This window comes from Abramis brama (genome assembly GCF_963993115.1).
Source record: "Abramis brama genome assembly, chromosome: 7".
Taxonomy (NCBI): domain Eukaryota; kingdom Metazoa; phylum Chordata; class Actinopteri; order Cypriniformes; family Leuciscidae; genus Abramis; species Abramis brama.
Window position 1 is genome coordinate 717,205 of NC_139969.1, and position 19,896 is coordinate 737,100.

The 19,896-nt window shown below is 42.8% G+C and overlaps 1 protein-coding gene across 1 annotated transcript in view; it reads right to left on the reverse strand.

The window, feature by feature from the left end:
• Positions 1-26: 26 nt before the first annotated feature.
• stk11 (serine/threonine kinase 11) overlaps positions 27-19,896 on the reverse strand; it is a 28,423-nt gene continuing 8,553 nt past the window's right edge. Inside the window, exons 3-11 of the mRNA XM_084120975.1 lie at positions 19,411-19,494; positions 16,909-16,998; positions 16,251-16,383; positions 15,013-15,149; positions 13,607-13,734; positions 10,768-10,825; positions 8,972-9,162; positions 7,794-8,020; positions 27-494 (exon numbers count right to left, since the gene is read on the reverse strand). Of these exons, the coding sequence (XP_083977101.1) occupies positions 7,824-8,020; positions 8,972-9,162; positions 10,768-10,825; positions 13,607-13,734; positions 15,013-15,149; positions 16,251-16,383; positions 16,909-16,998; positions 19,411-19,494 (1,018 nt within the window). The 3' untranslated portion in view covers positions 27-494; positions 7,794-7,823. The remainder of the gene's footprint in view (positions 495-7,793; positions 8,021-8,971; positions 9,163-10,767; positions 10,826-13,606; positions 13,735-15,012; positions 15,150-16,250; positions 16,384-16,908; positions 16,999-19,410; positions 19,495-19,896) is intronic.

Sequence of the window (19,896 nt, forward strand, 5' to 3'; positions counted from 1 at the left end):
GCAAATAAAGGACCATGAGCCTCAGCTTCAGTTGGGATGTGTTTTATATAAATAATACTTAAAAAATAATTATCGGGAAAAACAAACCAAATGGGGAAATGAACCCAGACGTCCTGTGGCGATCAGCTCTCCGTCCAATCGCGTCACAGCATGCAGTTTATAGTTTAACATCGTATATTCATCATCATCTCTACATCACACCTCTGCATCTGAAGCTGCAGTTCATAACTGTAAATTAAAGACGGTCTAAAACTAAACGGAAGGTCTTCGGTGCTGATCGGGATCCAGGAAGAACCGAACGGATGAGCCTCAGCGACAGAGGGGGATTGTGGGAAACATCTCCACTCTTTAACAGCGTTCTCAAGTCAAGTCAGTCCAGACGAGAGAAACGAGTGTCCTGGCACCACGTGTTTGAGTTCATCATCATCATCATCATGGCAGAAGTGTGCGTCGGGAACAGCGTTCAGTATCGGCTGCTGGGAAAGAACATAAACCTGCGGGGAGGGGGGGGGGAGAGAGAGAGAGAGAGGGGGGGAGGGGGGGGGAGAGAGAGAGAGGGGGAGGGGGGGGAGGGAGACAGACAGAGAGAGACACTATTATATGAGAGAGATCATACAGTAACAGCAGAAACAAACAGAAATACAAGAAAACACTGTCAAAAATTAAAGAACTTATAAAGGTTTATAAGAGGAGGTTTTAATATTGCAGTCTATTTTAAAAATTAAAATTGAATTCAATGTAATATTTTAGAGATGCAATGATATGAATACTTTGGCCGATACCGATAACCGATAATTCTTTATATTTGATAACCGATATATTGGCCGATAAATCTAAATCCAAATTTTTGACATTACAAAGCTTGATTACAAAACAAAAGTCATCATTAAAAGCCATGACCCAAACACACAATTATAATGTTTTTATTATAATTTAATGTAGCCGATATGACAGACTTGTGCTGTACTTGTTTGCACTTTACTGTATTTTCCTTTCTTGAAGTGATTCCAATTATATTTTAAGCAATTCAAAACCATCATGTTGAACAGTCGCATCTTAAGGAAATAATACATTATTTATCGGCTTTGACTGGATCACAACATTGAACATTTCATCACAAAATCAAAACATTTGCATAAAGAAAATTACGTTTATTTTCATATTATTTTACAGTAATGTAATATATATATATATATATATATATATATATATATATATATATATATATATATATATATATTGTGCTGGGCAACAATTAATCGCATCCAAAATAAAAGTTTGTGTTTACATAATATGTGTGTGTACTGTGTGTTTTGTATATTATATATATATATATATATATATATATATATATATATATATATATATAATTTAAATTCAGCAAAAAAAGAAACTATTGTATTATTTATTATTTATATTGTATTTCAACAATAATGTTGTAAAAATCCAAATAACTTTACAGATCTGCATTGTAAAGGGTTTAAACAATGTTTTCCATGCATGTTCAATTAACCATAATCAATTAATTAACATGCATCTGTGGAATGGTCGTTAAGACCTTAACAGCTTACAGAGAGTAGGCATTTAAGGTCACAGTTCTAAAAGCGCAGGACACTAAAGAGACTTGTCTACCGACTGTGAAAAACACCCAAAGAAATATGCCCAGGGTCCCTGCTCATCTGCGTGAACGTGCATTAGGCATGCTGCAGGGAGGCATGAGGACTGCTGATGTGGCTGATGTCCGCACTGTGAGACGCCTAAGACAGCGCTACAGGGAGACAGGAAGGACAGCTGATCATCCTCGCAGTGGAAGACCACGTGTAACAACACCTGCACAGGATCGGTACATCCGAATATCACACCTGCGTGACAGGTACAGGATGGCCACAACAACTGCCCGAGTCACACCAGGAACACACAATCCCTCCATCAGTGCTCAGACTGTTCATACAAATATTTACACACATTAAGTTTACTGAAAGTAAAAACAGTTGAAAGTCAGAGGACGTTTCTTTTTTTGCTGAGTATATATATATACACACACATGCATGTATATATTTAAGAAATATTTACATGTATATACTGTATATTTATACATAATTTACATTATATATATATATATTTTATATATAAATGTTTCTTAAATAGATACATGCATGTGTGTGTACTTACTATATATATATATATATATATATATATATATATATATATATATATATATATATATATACACAAAACACACAGTACACACACACATATATTATGTAAACACAAACTTTTAATTTGGATGCGATTAATCGTTGCCCAGCACTAATATATTTTAAACTGAACACCCTGGGCAACCAGTGACTCCTGTGAAAGGACAGGTGACAGCTAGGAAAGCCTGGTGGACAGCTGGGAAAGACCAGTTGACGGCGGGAAAGGACGCACTAGGAGTGGGCGGCTAGTCACCCCACTAGCGACCTGGTAGCCCCAGGACGCGCCACCCTTGACTACGAAGCAACAAAAGAGAATACAGCCTGAGGGCCCTCCGAGAGGCGGGATGGAAGATGGGCCCACAAGGATGGACCAAAAGGCAACAACAGGATCGAATAACGACAACGAGAAAATCCTCCGGAAGTGTGGATGGGAGAAGGTGCCGTCAAGCAGGGGACTGCGTATCCATCAAGGGAAGTTGAGGTGGTCTCCTTGCGTGCAGACCCAGGGTCCAGAAGCCGGGAGTGCAACCACAGTGCTGCAGGACCCACTGGTGCTGAGTCTCCTGAAGTGGCAGAAGGAAACCCCATGATGGAGAAGGTACCCTGCGATCACGAGGACACCAGCCCACCAGAGGCACACCTGACAAAGCCAGTAACAAAGCAGCCAGGTAGGCGTGACAAGATCAAATGGCCAAAAGCGAATGACCGGGTGGCGTGGCAGAGTCTGGATGCTGACGTGAGCCAACTGTTGGAGCTGGCGTTGAGAGGGAGCGTCGAGAGCAAACTGAACATCATTGGGGACATCGAGGTATGCAGAGAGAGGTTTGGCGAGGTCAGTAAGAAAGAGCCCACAGCCCCAGCCAAAGGAAAGAGAGAGAGAGAGAGAGAGAGAGAGAGAGAGAGAGAGAGAGAGAGAGAGAGAGAGAGAGAGAGAGAGAGAGAGAGAGAGAGAGAGAGAGAGAGAGAGAGAGAGAGAGAGAGAGAGAGAGAGAGAGATCGAACAGCTCATTAAAGCAAGGCGCCAGCTCCGTCGGAACTGGAGGAAGGCTGCATCTCAGGAGAAGGAAGGCCTGAAGGTCCTGTGGGACGAGGTCAGACAAAACCTTGCCAGGCTGAGGAGAGTGGAGAGGATTAGAAGGAGGAGGAAGAGAAGAGAGAAAGAGAGAACCAACTTTTTCAGAGATCCCTTCAAGTATGCCCGGCAGTTGTTGGACGAGAAGAGAAGTGGCAAGCTGAACGTCAGTGAGGAGGAGCTGGAGCAATACATCAAGAGCCAGTACAGTGACAACAAACGAACATCACAGCTTGGTTCTCCAGGGTATGTACCACGGCCAGCCCCCCCAACTTTACCGTTCGACAGTTCTCCACCTAAGTTGTGAGAAGTGGAGGAGGTAATCAAGAAGGCAAGGTCAGCATCAGCCCCAGGGCCGAATGGGCTTCCCTACAAGCTCTACAAGAACTGCCCGCAGGTAGTCAAGGCACTGTGGAAGCTACTGAAAACAGCTTGGAGGAAGCAGCAAGTCCCAGCAGAGTGGCAGCAAGCCGGTGTATTTATTCCCAAGGAGCAGAACTCCCAGACCATCAGCCAGTTCAGAAGCGTTGCCTTGTTGAATGTAGAGGGAAAGGTTTTCTTCTCCGTGCTGGCAAAGAGAATGACCAACTTTCTCATGGCAAATGGGTACATCGATACAGGCTGCCAAAATGCTGGAATTCCCGGCTTTCAAGGATGCATTGAGCACTCTTCTCTGATTTGGGAGCAGATCCAGCGCACCAGGAGAGAGAAGAGTGATGTGCATGTGGTTTGGTTGAACCTGGCCAACGCATATGGCTCAGTTCCACACAGGTTGATTGACTTCGCCTTGGAGTTCTTCCATGTCCCGGGTTGTGTAAAGAACATCATCGCCAGATACTTCAGCAACCTGCACGTGTTTCACGCTAGAGGGCTACACGACAGGATAGCAGCAGTTAGGACGTGGAATTGCGATGGGATGCGCCATCTCCCCCATCCTGTTTGTGATGGCTTTCGAGGTAATCCTCATAGGGGCCAGGCAAGTAGTTGGAGGTATCAAATTACCATCGGGCGTGAGGCTACCACCCCTGAGGAGCTACATGGATGATGTGACAAGCATCCTTCAAACGGCTCCTTGTACAAACAGGCTCCTCAGGCGCTTTGATGAACTTCTCACATGGGTGAGGATGAAGGTCAAGGTGGAAAAATCAAGAGGCCTGTCGATAAGGAAAGGCGTAGTAGTGCAAGTCCAGGACAGCTTCGTCGCAGGAGGGGAGCCCATTCCACGGCTGGACGAAAAACCACTGCGAAGCCTGGGGAGGCTGTACACGGCAGACTTGTCAGACAGGCGGATGGGGAAAGATAGCCAAACATCAACTCGCAGAAGGTCTGGCAAAGATTGAGCAGAGTCAACGGCCCGGGAAGCACAAGGTGTGGTGCTATCAGCACATCCTGTACCAACGTATCCTGTGGCCCCTTAAGGTTTGCGAAATCGCTTCATCACATGTCAGCAGAATGGATAGCCTAGCCAACAACTACATCCGCAAGTGGCTAGGCTTGCCCTGATGCTTTTCAGACACAGGGCTCTTCAGTCGGAGCATGCTGGAGCTCTCTATCAAATCCATCAGCCTCGGATGGAAATGCTCGCCTTGTGCTGGAACTAAAGAACTCAGCAGACCCGCTCATAAGGAGTGCGAATGTCCCCATCCGCACAGGCCGCAAATGGAAGGCGCAAGCAGAGGTGGAGAGTGCCATCGCCAGTCTGCAACACCGAGAAGTGATGAGGGCTGTCCAGACCAGTCGTGCTGGGTTGGGCTGGGGAGCAGCGCAGCAATTCTGGTCCAAAGCCACCAAGAGACAGCAGAAGAGCATGGTGGTGGACGAAATCACCAGACTGGAGAAGGAGCGCTTCCATCTGAAGGCAATATCCCAGGGCACGCAAGGAGCCTGGACGAGATGGGATGCTACCATCAACAGGCGTATTACCTGGGCGGATATCTGGAGGACGCCTCAATCCAGGCTCAGTTTCCTGTTGAGGGCGACCTACGACACCCTGCCATGCCCTAGGAACCTCACACTGTGGTATGGTGATGAGGTGGGCTGTCATCTGTGCGGGAGCGCCAAGGCAAGTCTCCAACACACTTTGTCAGGATGCAGAGTGGCAATGACCCAGGGACGCTTCAGGCGGCGCCATGATACAATCCTGACGAAACTGGCCGAGATCCTGGAGGGCTGTAGGGTGGCAGCAAACCATTCACCGGCAACAGAAGAGCATGCCCTGACAGGATTTGTAAAGCCTGGCGGAATACATCTATTTCCTGCTCAGAAGAAGAGCAGCATGCTCGCACCTGGTAAAGAGTGGCAGATGCTGGCAGACCTTAGGAAACAGCTGGTCTTTCCAAGAGAGATCATGACTACCACTCTCCGACCAGACATAGTCATGTGGTCCACAGTGGCGAAGCGAGCCCTCCTCATCGAGTTAACCATCCCCTGGGAGGAGAATATGGCAGCAGCCCACGAAAGGAAGCACCAGAAGTACGCCGAGTTAGCAGCGGAGTGCAAAGATTCTGGCTGGAAAGCAACTGTTCACCCTGTGGAGATCGGCTGTCGAGGCTTCGTGGGCAAAGCAGCAGGAGTGGGCGTAACAGGCTCAAGGCTGAGGAAAGCCACGGGGTGCTGGGAGAGGAAGCGGAGAAAGGGAGCTACTGGCTTTGGTTGAGGAGGAAGAAATGGGGTGGGGACCATCACCCCAGTGAAGGCAGCTGCAGGGGGTGGAGGGGAGACGTCCCCAGCATGCCACCGGCCCCACCCCCCCACCTGGAGATGTACTGGTCGTGTGGGGCGAAACATCTATGAACGGCGGTGTCCAGCTGATGACCCTGCAGCTGTCCCAACGGCATCGGAGGAGGTGCGACAGGCTGGAAAGCCAGAGCAGGTAATGCCACCTCACCTGTACAACGAACTGAAACTAAATCTAAAATTAAATTAAATAAATATTTTGTAAATGTACTTATGCAGCATGTTAGTGTTTGTTAATTTTAATAATAAAAAAATGTGTCCCAAAAAAATGATTACTGTATTAACGACAATAACATTTTCATCATATTACAGTGAAAAAATAAAGTTTCAGCACATTTTACTGCACATTCTCAGTGATGTCCAAATGCAAAGTCTTCAAATAGGCATTTAAATCTTCATTTAAATGATAATTTCTATCTTGATCAATCCTCATCTCTCGCTGGAAGCATCAGTGTGATCTGCTTTAGATTCTCGTAACACTTTGATGCCTTTGCATTTGCAATTTCCGTATATTGCGAGAGGAAAGTGTAAACAGGTTTCCATCCAATGAAGATGAGAGCGCTAAATATAGAGAGACGCAGAGAGAGAAGAGTCTGAGTCACCGACTCCATCAGACAGAGAGAGAGAGAGAGAGAGAGAGAGAGAGAGAGAGAGAGAGTGAGTGTGTGTGTGTGTGTGAGAGAGACAGAGAGAGAGACAGAGAGAGGGAGAGAGAGAGACAGAGAGAGAGACAGAGAGGGAGAGAGGGAGAGAGAGAGAGAGAGAGAGAGAGGGAGCGAGAGAGAGAGGGAGAGGGAGAGGGAGAGAGACTGAGTCATTGCATTCACTGCGGCATCTCATCAGCATTAGAGGAACCCCACCCTGAACACACGCTCACACACCCGCTCACACACTCGCTCACACACTCACTCACAAACAAACACACACTCACAAACAAACACACTCTCACACACACTCACACACTCACTCACTCACTCACTCACTCACACACTCACACACTCACACACTCACACACTCACACACTCACACACACACTCACACACTCACTCACTCACACACTCACTCACACACTCACTCACACACTCACTCACACACTCACACACTCACACACTCACTCACTCACTCACTCACTCACTCACTCACTCACTCACTCACACACTCACTCACTCACACACTCACTCACTCACACACTCACTCACACACTCACACACTCACTCACTCACACACTCACACACTCACACACACTCACACACTCACACACTCACACACTCACTCACACACTCACACACTCACTCACACACTCACACACTCACACACTCACACACTCACACACACACTCACTCACTCACACACTCACACACACACACACTCACACACTCACACACTCACACACTCACACACTCACACACACACACTCACTCACTCACTCACTCCAACACACACACACACTCACACACACTCACACACACACACACTCACACACACTCACTCCAACACTCACTCCAACACTCACTCCAACACACACTCACTCCAACACACACTCACTCCAACACACACTCCAACACTCACTCCAACACACACTCACTCCAACACACACTCACTCCAACACACACTCACAAACAAACACACTCACTCTTGTACAGGTGTGCAGCAGGAGCGGATGGGTCACTGCTGTTTGCAGGTGTGTGAGGTGTGTGTGAGGTGTGTGTGAGGTGTGTGTGTGAGGGGTGTGTGAGGGGTGTGTGAGGGGTGTGTGTGAGGGATGTGCGAGGGGTGTGTTCTCTCACCTGTACAGGTGTGCAGCAGGAGCGGATGGGTCACTGCTGTTTGCAGGTGGAGAGTTTGCGGATCTTGCTGGCGGCTGAGATGCTCTTCCTGGAGGGATTGGAGGAGGAACTGGAGCGCCGCTCGGGTTTGGGTTTCAGTGACGCCGACTCCGTGCCGTTCACACACACCGGCTTGGCCACCGCACACACTCGCTCTTCCTCATCCTCCTCATCCTCTAGAACCTGCCCTGTTACACACAACAACACTGAGGTTTAGTGACGAACTCTCACGCGCTCACTCTCTCACGCGCTCACTCTCTCACGCGCTCACTCTCTCACGCGCTCACTCTCTCACGCGCTCACTCTCTCACACGCTCACTCTCTCACACGCTCACTCTCTCACGCGCTCACTCTCTCTCACGCGCTCACTCTCTCACGCGCTCACTCTCTCACGCGCTCACTCTCTCACGCGCTCACTCTCTCACGCGCTCACTCTCTCACGCGCTCACTCTCTCTCACGCGCTCACTCTCTCACGCGCTCACTCTCTCACGCGCTCACTCTCTCACGCGCTCACTCTCTCACGCGCTCACTCTCTCACGCGCACACTCGCACACTCGCACTCTCACACACACACACTCTCACACACACACACTCTCACACACACACACTCTCACACACACACACTCTCACACACACACACTCTCACACACACACACTCTCACACACACACACTCTCACACACACTCTCACACACTCACACTCTCACACACACACTCTCTCTCACACACACACACTCTCTCTCACACACACACTCTCTCTCACACACACACTCTCTCTCACACACACACTCTCTCTCACACACACACTCTCTCACACACACACACTCTCACACACACTCTCTCACACACACTCTCTCACACACACTCTCACACACACTCTCTCACACACACTCTCTCACACACACTCTCTCACACACACTCTCTCACACACACTCTCACACACTCACTCTCACACACACTCTCTCACACACACTCTCTCACACACTCTCACACACACTCTCTCACACACACTCACTCTCACACACTCACTCTCACACACTCACTCTCACACACACTCACTCTCACACACACTCACTCTCACACACACTCACTCACTCTCACACACACTCACTCTCACACACACTCTCTGACCCGCTCACCTGGTACAGTGAAGTCCTGAGTGTATATGATGTCATCCTCCCCATCGAACAGCTCGTCCTCCTCGTCTGCGTAACCGTGGAGATCCTCGAGGTACGGCACCACCGTCATGCTGCGCCACGGGTCCCGGATCTCAGCGCTGGGCGGGATCGGCACCGGCGGCTCCGAGGGCGGGTGTTTCTTACGCACCCAGCTGACAGGAAGAGGAAGTGACATCACTGCAGTCGTTGACTTTACCAACTAAAACAACTATCTTTTATGATGGACAGATGAACTTTTATCATGGATGGATACACTTATGATTGGAGGAGCCAGGACATTTTTAAATATAACTCTGACTGTATTCGTCTGAGAGAAGAAAGTCATATACACCTGAGGATGGCTTGAGGGAGAGCAAATCATGGGCTAACTGTCATTTTTGGGTGAACTATCCCTTTAAGCGTCACATGATCTGGTGTTCCTCAGGTGAGATCAATCATCATTACCGCACATCCTCAAGAGCTCTTCCGTATCCATGGAAACCGCATCAGTTTCCTCATCCTCAGATCGAGGCCATGTTTATTTCTAGCTCATCTCTCCCACTCTCTCTATTCTCCTCTTCCTCCCACTCTCAGCTCTCTGTGTTCGACTTCATCTCAACATCATCAGACAATTTTGCAACAGATTCTGAATCAACACTGATCTCAATAACGAACGAGAGCTGCTTTATTGCCTTATAATCAGGGTTAGAAATGAACACACCAGATGCGTGTAATAATCAGCTGTGGCGGGAACGCGGTCAAATCACCAGCCGATGTGGCGTTACTTCTCTTTACTCACTTTTCTGGGGAAGTTTGTGTAAGACAAATCTGCTCAGATCCAGCACAAATATTCATGAGTCATCATTATATATTAAATACAGCGTATTACACAGAATCTGCTCATATCTGCAACACACTCGAACACACACACGTCACTGCGCAACTAATAACGGCACGCTTGCTCATTTACACTGAAGCAACAGCGAAGATTAAAAAGCATTCAGTGAACAGAAAAGACATTGTTATTTTCCAACATCCACATGTTTTTTTACTGTATTGATTATACACCTAAAACATATTTTTTTTGTGAAAAAGATGAGGATGAAAGAGGAAGGAGGAGATGACTGGATTTCATACATTCATTTCTTATTCAAACAAAATCCTAATTTTATAATATAAACTGTGACGTAGTTAAATCTGGTTTATTTCTCTCTCTTTTTTGGGGTTAAAGCTTGTTGAAGTTCTGAATGGCCGGAAACTCAAATTTAGTAGCCAAATTGGCCAGAGAGTTAAAAAGTTAATATCAAACCCTGATTATATTAGAACAAGGGGTGAAAATAAAGGAAGATGAAAAAATAAAGGGGCGGGGCCTGGTTGAGTTAGTTAGTAGTGTGTTAAACTGGCGGTTATGGTAAGGGGCGGGACATTTCCCAAACACACTCGAAGCATTCGACCAATCACAACACACTGCTCCAGCCGACCAATCAGAGCACAGTGTGCTTTTCAGAAGGAGGGGCTTCATAGAGACAGGAAGTAAACAGAGCGTTACTGACAGACTGGGAAGAGAGGAGCCGCAACAATGGAGAATATGAGGAGAATATCAACATTCAAGCAGGAAAACCTGTTCTAGTAGAGCCTGAAACAACATCAAGACTGGCGTAATAGATCCTCTAAGACAGGGAGAGCCAAAACTGCATGATTTCATATTCATCTCATCAGCTGATGATGTGCACGATGTTGTTGACGTGAGTGTGTGAGTATGAGGATGATGGACTCACTTGTGTTGTCTGATGCGCTGTATTGAAAACCTCTTTACAGGATCATATTCCAGCATTCCTGCAGATAAAAACACCTCAGATGAAGAAACAGAACATCAGCAGAGCGTCACACTCAAACTACTATTAATTGGCAGTATGTTAGTGTGTGTGAGTGAGAATGAATGTGTGAGAGTGTGTGTGTGAGAGAGAGAGAGAGAGAGAGAGAGAGAGAGTGTGAGTGTGTGAGTGTGTGTGTGTGTTGACATTTCCTCAGCATTTGCTCAAACACAACATCAGTGCTGAACATTAGTGTCACAATGTCGCCATCTAAAGGTCAAACCTGTACATTACAGCACAGCTGCGGATTACAGGCAATAATGTTTTAAAGATGTTCAGTTTCTTGCACAGAGCGATCGTTTCCCTTCATCACCAGGAGCCACGGGTGTTATATCTGTGTTGCCTGTATGTGTTTTTTTACCCCTGTGGTGAAAATCCAGCTTTTAATGTTGTTTATGTGTCTATGTGGTGTTTTTAATCTGCTTTAAGACAAACCATGTGTAAATTCATAAGTCGACTCCATTGCTGAGTATTTCCTCCTTAAAACTGCAGTGAACCAAAGACAGTCTCAAAAACACGCTTTGAAATCGCTGGTGTTTCTGACGTCACAAACGACCTTGTAACCAATCAGATCAACGTGTGATCGTCAACCAGTGGATCTCTGAGCTGAGTGAGTGAGTGGAGGCGGGGCTCATTTGCATATTCATAGAACCACGCATACTAATTGAGGCAAAGGTGTCGAGTTACATTCAGGATATTTAAATTATTTCAAAAGGACTTGAAGACTTATTTCATCAAGATTTCGGTGTTTAATTAGGCCTGAGAACTGGCCTATTTCACAAAATGGCGACCGAGACCAGAAGTAGGGTAACGATACTTCCGGTCGCGCCGCCGCCCGCTACGATCGCCATTCATTCTCAAAATGGACTGTGAACAGCTTGTTTTCTCTGTCATTAATATATCTGACAAAAGTAAGAATAGCAGATGTTGTCCGTTTTGTTGATAGTTTTCATGGAGCTGTGACAAGATCGAAATTGGACAAAGGTTACAAATTATTCTTGACGTTTGCTTACATAAAAAAAAAAAAGTTCCATTCATTTAAATGGCATGGCACTTGATGACTAAGCTCACACTTACTATAGCTAAACAAAATAAATAAATAAATAGAAATGATGTCTGATTGTAGGCTATGTTTGAAATCTAGTGGCTTTTGTTAAAATTTCATGTTATTAGTGTTAGTTTGTCCCGGAGATTGCAGCAATCTTCCACTAGTGACTAGATTATGGCTCATTTTTCATGTTACCACCATGAATGAAACTAAGAATTGTACATCTTTACAGTGAATTTGACCTAACGTTGCTAGTGGGTCTAATAATGAAATTAAGGCAAATAATTAAAAAAATGGTTAGACTAAAAACATGAATGAAGTGAGTGATATTACATGTTTTAAAAAATCATGATGTTACAAAATCACATTTTACTGTCGGGTCCCCTTATGAAAAGAAAATATATTTCCCTATATATGAATGATCAATATATTGAATGGTTTAACAGTATATTTGAAAATATACAGAATAATATATTGTGTTAATATTACAACAGTGAATAATACATAAAGAATTTTCATATATTTAAAAATGTGAGACATATATTTACTAATATATCATAATGTATGTAATTTTATATTCAGTAATACACTTAAAGTATTCATTTAAGTGTAATACAATTAAAGTTCTCAGTCGCTACGAGAGTATACGACGGATTTCCGTCAATATCAGGGTTCCCCCTGTCCTTATATCTTAAATTCACTGTTCATAATTTTAATGCTGTAAATATGCTTACATTTCTCAAATAGTGTAATAAATGTCTTAATTTTAGTTTGAATGGGAAAGACGAGGTGATTCACCCTGCTTAGGGGGATGTGATCAAAGCCTGGAGTGGAGCAAAAGCATGTTCCTCTCTCCACTCTAAGCGTTCTGTTATCACTCCGCTCCTGATCCACTCCGGGTTTTCCAGTCCCGCTCACGGAAAAACTGCTCCGTGTTCACTAATTTTTAAGAAAGTTACAGAAAACAACTTCTACAAACAATTTTAATTTGCCAACAGTTAATAATAATAAATAAAAGTGCATGACGTGGAAATCAGATAACCATATAAACATGTTTTGTCAGGGCATCACTCCCGAACCGGCATCAACACTCCATTTTCAACATCTGCTTCCTCCTTCACACCACAGACACGTCTTTTTGTCGTCTGTGTCTGGCCTGATTTAACTTCTCCCCAGTTGTTCCATGAAAACCTGCAAAGCACGGCCTGCGGTGTAAGATATCTACGACCGGACTCTCGTAGATTCGTAAGTTACACGGACTTCATCCTCCGTGAAGTGCTTAACACACAAAAAAGTGCTCCTCTTCTCTCGGTATAGCCCAAATCCAGCGCTTTTTCAACATTTCGTCACAAGAAAAGCTGTGCAATAATAAATACGGTTGTTTCTTCTATGAGTGCAAACATAAAAAGGTACGCAACAGGACTGGCCGCTTTTAGTCTCCGCATTTGTCCTCCGACTGCTACTGCTAGCGCTTTCACCGGAAAAGAGTTTACCCTACTTCCGGTCTCGGCGGCCATTTTTGTGAAATAGGCCTACTGTGAGTAATTGGTTGTATGATTTTCTTGGAGTCACGTTTTAATGTTATTCTATGTTTTTACGTATTTTAGATTTATTAACTATTTATGGACAGCACTTTGGTCCATTCTAATGGTTTTGAAAGTGCTTTATAAACAAAAGTTGAGTTTGACCTCTCACCTCTCAACAGGTCTGAGAGCAGCGGGCCACAATCCTCAGGAATACTGTAGTCGCCCTTCCCGATGTTCTCAAATAGCTTATAGATGTTGTCCCCTTCGAACGGGTACAGGCTCGTCGTTAGGTTGTATCTGCGAGCGGGAAACAGAAAACTTTAGTGGGTTACAAGCTTTAATGACATCAGAACACACATGAGAAGATGAGAAGCTTAGTTTTACAAGCAGGAATTCACGTTTTCACGATCACACGTGGATCCACTTGTAGAGCAATAATAAATCCTCCATTGATTTACTCCACAGGGAAACTTATAAATGATAACTTATAAAGTACCTTTAAACTCAGCCCTACTGTGAGGTCATAACTGTTAATCGGTGGAATGTGCTTTTGCGGAAACCATGCGTTCACATTATTTCAACTTCATTTTTAAAATGATCGTATTTAACGGAATTTTCGGTGGAAAAACTACATTACCCATAATGCCGCACAGATAATTCCACCAATCAGAGTGTCCCGGCGAGCAAATTGCGCCAAAATAGCTCTTTAGCTCCGCCCACTCTTTTAGTACCACAGTCGCGTTTGTTGGTTTGTCGTGCATCTCGCGTGGCTGTTGAGTTTCGCTTTGCTAAGTAGTTCAGAGTTGCTGCGACCTGTTTAAAGTCAAATTTAAAGCCTTTTAAGACCTGAAGAAATTAAAATTAAAACCTTACATTAGGGGAGTGCAATATTGACAAAAATATATCTCGATATTTTAAATCTAATTTAAGACTTTAAGGATCCGCGGGAACCCTGTAGTAGGGCGTGGCCAGCGGAATTCAATAACGAGGTATTAGCCGTGTACATAACTAGCTACACGCTATATTAGCATCACAGGGATACACGGAAAATTAATGATTAAATGATGCAAACAATTAAATTTTGCCGTTTCTACAACAATGCTTACATTTATCTCAATGTCAATCATTTGTTTACAAACAAGTATTCGTTACTTCAATTGTTTCTGCATTAAATTATAAATAAATTTGTAGCTAAATTAAAGCAGCGCTAAAGCAAATAGCGTTTTTAACTTGATTCTGCTGTTCGCTAAGCTAAGCTACACTAAAGCAACATATTATAATGGGGGGTTTATCAGATGGACTTCAGTGTTAAATTTGCCTGAAAAGATTGTGTTTGTGTTTTAAAATGAATCAATTTTGATTTCATATATATTGTATTTTAACAACTCAAGCACTTTTCCAAGTATCTTTTTGTAAATATGAATATTTTCAAGGGTTTTCCAGGACTTGAATTTCAAAAAGTCAAATTCAAGCACTTTAAGCACCTTGCATGAACCCTGTAATAGCCAGAACGTGTGTGTGTGTGTGTGTGTGTGTGTGTGTGTGTGTGTGTGTGTGTGTGTGTGATGAACTCACAGTGTGACGCCGGCAGACCAGATGTCCACCTTAAACCCTGAAAACGTGTCCAGGCCGTTGGCGATCTCCGGCGGCTGAAAGGCTGGCGACCCCTGACTCGTGCGGCACGTGTCGTCCTCCGCGAACGGGTGGAGCGCCTGGAGGTCAGAGGTCAACATTCTGTTACAGAAGCCATTTTACTCAGATATACGTCACAACAGGGAAGAAAAGACGAGCGCAACTTCCGTTCCACGCGACTTTAAGGCTACGTTCACACTGTCATTTACATTCATGCATCTGTCAGACTTACACTGCATTTCAAGCTGCACATTTACATTCTTATCAGTTCTTGCTTTCCCTGGGAATCGAACCCATGACCTCGGCGTTGCAAGCGCCAGCGCTCTACTGTGTGAGCGCCAAGAAAGATCAATCAGTCCAGATCTGATTATTTGTGTCTCCGATTGTAATCTGATCTAAGATTATTGACGTCCACACTGTGTATCGCAGCAGTTTAGATCCGATGTGTGTGTCCATCCCGCTCTCGCGTTTCCCACAATATCTGCATTGGTTTCTATGGCAATGACGGATTTCCAGAAATGCAGATTTCAAACCACATATGTGACCCTTGACCACAAAACCAGTCAGAGATTTAAAGATTTCATGAGATCCATTGATGTATGGTTTGTTAGAATATGACGATATCTGGCCGAGATACAACTATATTGAAATCTGGAATCTGAGGATGCAAAAAAATCTAAACATTGAGAAAATCTCCTTTAAATTTGTTCATTTATGTTGGTGATTGTGCTGCATTCACTCACAAAAATATTTTTTTATATACATTTACGGTTGGAAATGTACAAAATATCTTCATGGAACATGATCTTAATATCCTAATGATTTTTGGCATAAAAGAAAAACGGATCATTTTGAGCCATACGATGTATTGTTGGCTATTGCCTCAGATAAACCCGTGCGACTCGAGACTGGTGACGTGATCCAGGGACACTTATGGATGCAGCTTGAAACGGATTTGTAAAAATTACATTTCATGTGATTTTTTGCTGTTCACATTAGCTAATTCTGATCGGATTTCAATCGGATTTGGACTGGCTTCTCTGCCGATCCGATCAGAATTAGCTAATGTGAACAGCTACGTTAGCTGTATATTAGCTAATGTGAACCGCTACGTTAGCTGTATATTAGCTAATGTGAACCGCTACGTTAGCTGTATATTAGCTAATGTGAAAAGGCTTTACCTCCGCTACACCCAAGTCAGAGATCTTCAACGCCCCGTCTGTAGTGAGCAGCAAATTCCCTGGTTTAATATCTTTGTGTACAATTCCCTGGCTGTGCAAGTATTCAAGGCCGTCCAGAAGCTGGCAGAAGTACCTGAAAGAGACACGCACGAGTTACTAATGCATTCACAATCTCAAACTCTGCACCGGTCACACGTTTGGAATAATTAAAGTCCAGCTTTTAATGTTGTTATGTGTCTATGTGGTGTTTTTAATATGCTTTAACTCAAACCATGTGTAAATTCATAAGTCGACTCCATTGCTGAGTATTTCCTCCTTAAACCAAAGACAGTCTCAAACACGCGTCTCTATGGATATCGGCTGAAACCATCACTTCTTAAGTTAGTTAACCTCAGTTAAAATAGATAAACTAGCATTGCAACGATTCAAAAAGACAACACCGTCTATATAAAGACGATCTACGGCCACAAATGGAATATGACGTGTGTGTGTGTGTGTGTGTATACATGACGTCTGTGGGAAATGATAACAAATGTCAAAAAGCTAATTAAAATAGACCGTAATAGATCATCAAAAGCCCATTAAAGTGACAGATGCTGTGTTTTCAGAGAAGTGTGTGTGTGTGTGTGTGTGTGTGTGTGTGTGTGTGTTCTCTCACCCGTGAGCTTGAAACACTGGAAATCTTTTCTCTGGAACGCTATCCAGCATTTCCTGCATCCCACACACACAATACTCCATCACCATATACGTGAGCCATGAACGTCAAGGAACAACCAAACTAAACCACACATCAACTCAGTTCAGTTCATATTTAGCTGTATAGAGTTGCTCTCCACAGGAAACTCCTGCGCCAGACTCTGGAGAGACGTTTACAGGCGAGGGTTCGGACAGAAACTGAAGAAATTCCAGGACTTTTCAATCAGAGATCGCACTTATCAAACAATATCTTTAGGATTATTTAAAACTCAAATTACAAATATATGGTGATAAGTCGTAAATACAACTTACAACGCATTTAATAATATATATTTTCAATACAAAGTTTATAATGGTTAATACTGTTCAATAGATAATATTTTATATTATAATGTTGGCATTGAGAAAAGGTCTGATGGGGGTTTATCAGATGCACTGCAGAGTTAAATTTGCCTGAAAAGATTGTGTTTGTGTTTAAAAATAATTTTTTTTTGATTTCATATGTATTAAATTTGCCTGAAAAGATTGTGTTTAATAAAAAATGAAATTTCATATATATTGTATTTAAATAACTCAAGCACTTTAAGTTCCTCTTCATAAATATGTCTGTTTTCAAGGGTTTTCCAGGACTTAAAGGGATAGTTCACTTTAAAATGAAAATTCTGTCATCATATACTCACCCTCATGTTGTTTCAATCCTTTCTTTCTTCTGCTGAACAGAAAGGAAGATATTTAGAAGAATGTCAGTAACCAGACAGTTTCTGGTCTCATTGACTTCCATAGTAGGAAAAAAATATACTATGGAAGTGAATGAGACCCAGAAACTGCCTGGTTACTGACATTCTTCTAAATATCCTCCTGGGACCCAAGAATAGACTTTTGTCCACTGTAGTGGACATTATATTTTAGTGAATTCCTCTGACATCATACATGTCACATGACACAACCTGGGTGTCCTGTGAAGAGCACATTCAGGACTTTTCAGAGACACCAAATGTTTGGAGGTTTCACCATGAAAACAACTTCTCCTTGGTCTTTAAAAATGTCTGACATTAATTTAGTGATCAAATGTAGCATTCTTATGGAAATATGATAATATATTGTAATTATAATTTAAATTGGACTACTTTTCAAATTGTATTTCATAAAGCAACATCTCAGGAAAATGTTAAAGGGTTTCAAATAAAAAAAAATACTTTCTGTTCCAGAACAGGGCGTTGATTTCATAATGTCCACTGTAGAGACACCAGGACTTACATCATGTTTATCAGGCATTCTGGGAGACACAACAAGTGAATATGGAAATAAATTATACATCAATATTCCTATGAAATATTAGATATTATTATTAAAATGTTGCCAATTATTACACTTGTTTTTTCATTAAATTTTGCTCCAAGAACACATTAATGTGCACATTAGATACAGTGTATAGATACATTGCATTGAATGGGAATATTAATGTATGGCCATTTTACCCACATATTGCATAAAGTAAAATGGTGCATCAATTCATTCCATTATTTCTTTCATAACATAGTTGAGAATCATCTTTATACAAATTTTGGTTAAAACCCCCCCCAAATTTATTGGTGATTGAAAAAAAAATCCCATTGTTTTTGCCTATACATATAATTTCATGTCATTTTATTTTTTAAACAACTTAGTCCTGGCGTCCACTACAGAGGACATAGACATAGCATAACGTATGAATAAAATATTTTTCAAACATGTTTTTTACCATTTGTTTATTGTGCTCTAAACAGTTTGATGACATGGAAAAAAACTAAATTCAAAAAACCTTTTTTTGGGTCTCAGGAGGAAATCTTCCTTTCTGTTCAGCAGAAGAAAGAAATTCATACAGGTTTGACACAACATGAGGGAGAGTATATGATGACAGAACTTTCATTTTAAAGTGAACTATTCCTTTAAGCACTTTAAGCACTTTGTACGAACCCTGAAGTGCTAAACCATATCCCACAATGCAACACGCTTTACTTTCCATTACACTTCCATTCTTGACTGGAGAAAATGAAATATGAACATTTTGGCCGATACCGATAATTCTTTATATTTGAAAGCCGATAACCGATATATCGGCCGATAAATCTAAATCCAAATTTTTATATAGTTTTTGAGAGCTTGATTACACAAACACAGGTCTCACCATTAAAATCTATGTTCCAAACACACAATTATGATGATGTTCTCATGATAATTTTATGCAGCTGATATGACAGACTTGCACTTTACTGTATTTTCCTTTTTTTGAAGTGATTCCGATCATATTTCGAGCAATTCAAACCCATCATGTTGAACAGTCGCATCTGAAGCGTCTCAGTGCGCTTGTGCTCTCTTCAAACTCAGCAGAACGTGAGCAAGACACACACACTGGAACTGAAAGCACAGCATTGTGGGTTACAGCATCACACACACACACACACACACTCAGTGTAAAGGATATATTTTCTGCTTCTCTTCGTTGTACAGCACGTCCACCAGCTGGATGACGTTCTTGTGTTGTAGTCGTCGCAGAAGCTGAATCTCCCTGCAGGAGAACAACAAAACATGATTTAATCATCATAACTAATCATCAAGTATTCAACATGTCCGTCAGTGTGACTGATCAAGTATGACAGTTCATTACCCACAGATGAAGACGTTTCTGGAGGATGTGGTCGTAAAAATGTAAATCATCTGTTTTCTATGTGAATATATAGTAAAGTGTAAATTATTCCTGTGATCAAAGCTGAATTTTCAGCATCATTACTCCAGTCTTCAGTGTCACATGATCCTTCACAAATCACTCTAATATGAGGATTTGATGATCAAGAAACATTTATGATTATTATCAGTGTTGAAAACATGTAGAAACATTTTTGTGAGACATTCCCATTCAAAAATGTGGGGTAAGAAAGAATAACAAATGATCAACATTTATAATGTTACA